Source organism: Myotis lucifugus, unplaced genomic scaffold, assembly GCF_000147115.1.
Source record: "Myotis lucifugus unplaced genomic scaffold, Myoluc2.0 scaffold_400, whole genome shotgun sequence".
In the NCBI taxonomy this organism is placed as follows: Eukaryota; Metazoa; Chordata; class Mammalia; order Chiroptera; family Vespertilionidae; genus Myotis; species Myotis lucifugus.
In genome coordinates, this window is record NW_005871448.1 from 477323 (window position 1) to 480381 (window position 3059).

General features: G+C 46.7%; 1 protein-coding gene across 1 annotated transcript in view; it reads left to right on the forward strand.

Moving 5' to 3' along the window:
* The first annotated feature begins 375 nt into the window (after nt 1-375).
* The window catches only part of LOC102439278 (fatty acid-binding protein 9), a 6075-nt gene continuing 3391 nt past the window's right edge, over nt 376-3059 (forward strand). The window contains exon 1 of the mRNA XM_006102144.3: nt 376-469. Within this exon, the coding sequence (XP_006102206.3) occupies nt 397-469 (73 nt within the window). The 5' untranslated portion in view covers nt 376-396. The remainder of the gene's footprint in view (nt 470-3059) is intronic.

The window sequence follows — 3059 nt, forward strand, 5'->3', positions numbered from 1 at the left end:
AGGTGGGAAAACACCTCAGCCAGGTGTTCCTTAGACAGCGCCAGGAGATTCCTTCGGAGTTGACTAGGCGTGCATTCAAAAGGCTGATCTCTATTGAAAATTGTTTCCAGTTCTGAAGCTATATATATCAGGTGACCCTGGTGTATAAATCTCTTTGCTAGAAGCTATAATTGTTGACCTAAATTCAACTCACATGTTAATTTTCTGCACTTTAATTTGGAGGTAGATAAAATGAGTCTGCGCCAGTGCCCAGACTCTCTGGTCTTGCTGCTGCCCATTGGCCACTTCAGAAGTCACATGACGAAGGTGCCTTGTAAATGAAGATGTGGGAGCACTGGATTGCCCATGTTTCTTGGCTTCTGGTTGTGGGTGCCTCTTCTCAGCAAGCTCTCCATCATGGTCGAGCCCTTCTTGGGAACTTGGAAACTGGAATCCAGTGAGAACTTCGAGGAATACTTGGAACAACTGGGTGAGAAATACCAGTGCAAGGTTTGGAAACTGGCCATGCTCTTGTGATGGGGCTGGGATTGTACTTCACCATGCGTGTTCTTACAGTTCTCTCTTTCGTTTGTGGTCCTAAGGTATGTTCACATGAGATTAACCAAGTTTATGTAGCTACTTTTGCTTTTTTTTATTATTAGTAATAATTGTCTCTTTTGGGACTACAAGACTCACCTATATTTCCTTCTAGTCATCATCCATATATTTACGTCCATATATTCTTTATGAAAATATTTCAAAATATTTTGGAAATAACCCCTTGATAAAGTTTCTCTTTAGCTTGATCATTTCATCAAGTAGCTTTTCCCAGCTTCAAAGGTATGGACACTAATAACTATCTATAATTAATTTTATCAACTAAATTTGTTCCAAGGTTTGCTTTAAGTTATAACTTCAAAAGAGCAATAACAACAAAGTTTTCAGTTGGTTAATTTTTAGAGTTCTGATACCTGTGGAAGATATTTTCAAAATATTATTTTGAAGAATTTCAAATTTTTTATTGGGAAAATGGAACATTTTTTCTCATTAAACGTCTCACCATTGGCTACTTCTCAGAAGTGTAAACTCTACCCACTGTTGCACTCTTATCCACGTTGCATAAACATCTATAAAGTGGCTCGGGTCTGTAGAAACTAAACTATTCTTTACTAATGCTAGAAGAACAGTAATTATTTACTATCTAATTTAGTAATTTTAAATAATTAAGAGAAACCTCCCTTGCAATAACAAACTGTATATAAAAATCAAGAACTTTTTAACCTAATTTTTAAAAGTTGGCTGAAATAATCAATGCATCGTAAGAAGTCAATGTGTTCATAATGTAATCTTTGTTTCTCTCACATAATCAGTATTAACTTCTCAGGGACTAATAAGAAACATGTTTCCCTGTCTCTTCATGGATTCATAGACTCATCTGCTTTGCGTTTACATTTGGGGGCATCTAAGAAACTGGGGGCTTCTGGCAAGAGTAGCATTTGTGCTGATTGGGAGCTGGGCTTAGACAGAGGCAAGAGAGCGTACAGCTGAGCACCTACTATGTGCCACTTAGCATCTAAGCCCTCCCACTTCATCTCCCACACACCTGTGAGGTAAGGCCCATACTTGTGTGCATTTGACTACTGAGATAATGAGCCCAGGCTGCGTGCTGGAGCCCGGCTTTAACCACTCACCCTGCCCTCCTCTGACCAGGGCCGGCACTGCTCCCGGCAGTCCGACCGGTCTTGTCCTCCCACAGTCCGAATGTGAAATGAGTTTGATATCAACACTGGGTGTGGCGTCAGCTCTTTGCCGCCTCCTGCAGGGTCATGTATGATGATGGACAGTCCCAACCTGAACAGCAGGGCCAGCTTCTCAGCCAATTGGTCTGGTTTGCCACCTCCTCTTTCCTCGGCCAGATGGGACTGAACCTGCACTGAGACAGGAGCTTGGACTTTAGGTCATGTTCTTTTAGCACAGTGTAGGTGCTTTGAAATTTGTATCTATAATAATAAAAGCACATTATGCTAATTAGACTGGACGTCCTTCCAGACGACCTTCCAGATGAAGCTGCAGCGGCCTGGGCAGCGGCCATGGCGGGGGCTGAGCCCCTTACACGAATTTCGTGCATCGGGCCTCCAGTTTCTTGATATTTTAAAGAAAAAGTAGTGTATTAAAATTCTTTTTTTGTTGTTTCCACTGCATTTATTACTAATATAAGAAATGTTAAAATTCATTTTCAGTTCTCCAACAGCTCTCACCCCACTCTTGCCCACACAACTACTGACCCATGTCCTCAGGGCCAGTTCGAGACTGAGTCTGCTCACTGCCGTTTTCACAGAAAACAACCAGTGCCAGCGACACAGGGACGGAGGTGGGGAGAGGGTGCAGGACTGTCCAGGTGGAGATCACAGAATTCCACGGAAGACCCGTGGCCTCCCAGGGACGTGGTCTAAGGAACACGGCTGTGGAGAAAGAGGGTAGGCCCACCAGAGGGTTTAGCGCACACCTCATGGACCCGGGTCAAACCCAGAAAAAGCAACACCAGAAGAATGGGGGGCCAGGGAGGCAGTCTCGCGGGAAGTTGCCAGTGCTCCCTTGTTGGGGTGGGGAGAGCCAAGAGGCACCAAGAGCCTTACTGGTTTTGGCAGCAGCACTGTAGTGGGGGAGCCGCAGACATGCCCCGGCGATCACAGGCCGCAGCGGTGGGGGCTGTGCAACTGACGGCAAAACGAAAGAATCCAAGAGCAGGGAGTCAGGAAGGGATGCTGCCCTGTCATCCAAACTTGACTCCAGGCCAGACAACCTGGGAGTTCCTCAGGGCAGCTGCCAACATGGCGGGGTGGGGGTAGGGGAAGGGCTCACACATGGAGGGACTTGAGACAAGCAGCCAGAGGGCTGGGGGAAACTGCTCCAGGCTCAGGATTGAGGGCAGCACCGGGGCTGCTGGACAGACGCCCGAGACAGCACCCAGTGACCGCACCCAGTCCGCTTCCCGCTCAGCAGTCAGTGGCGAGGGGGGAGGACCCAGGAGGCAGCCGAGGGAGCAGAGATGGGGCCTGAAGGGCGAGGCTCTGGAGGCC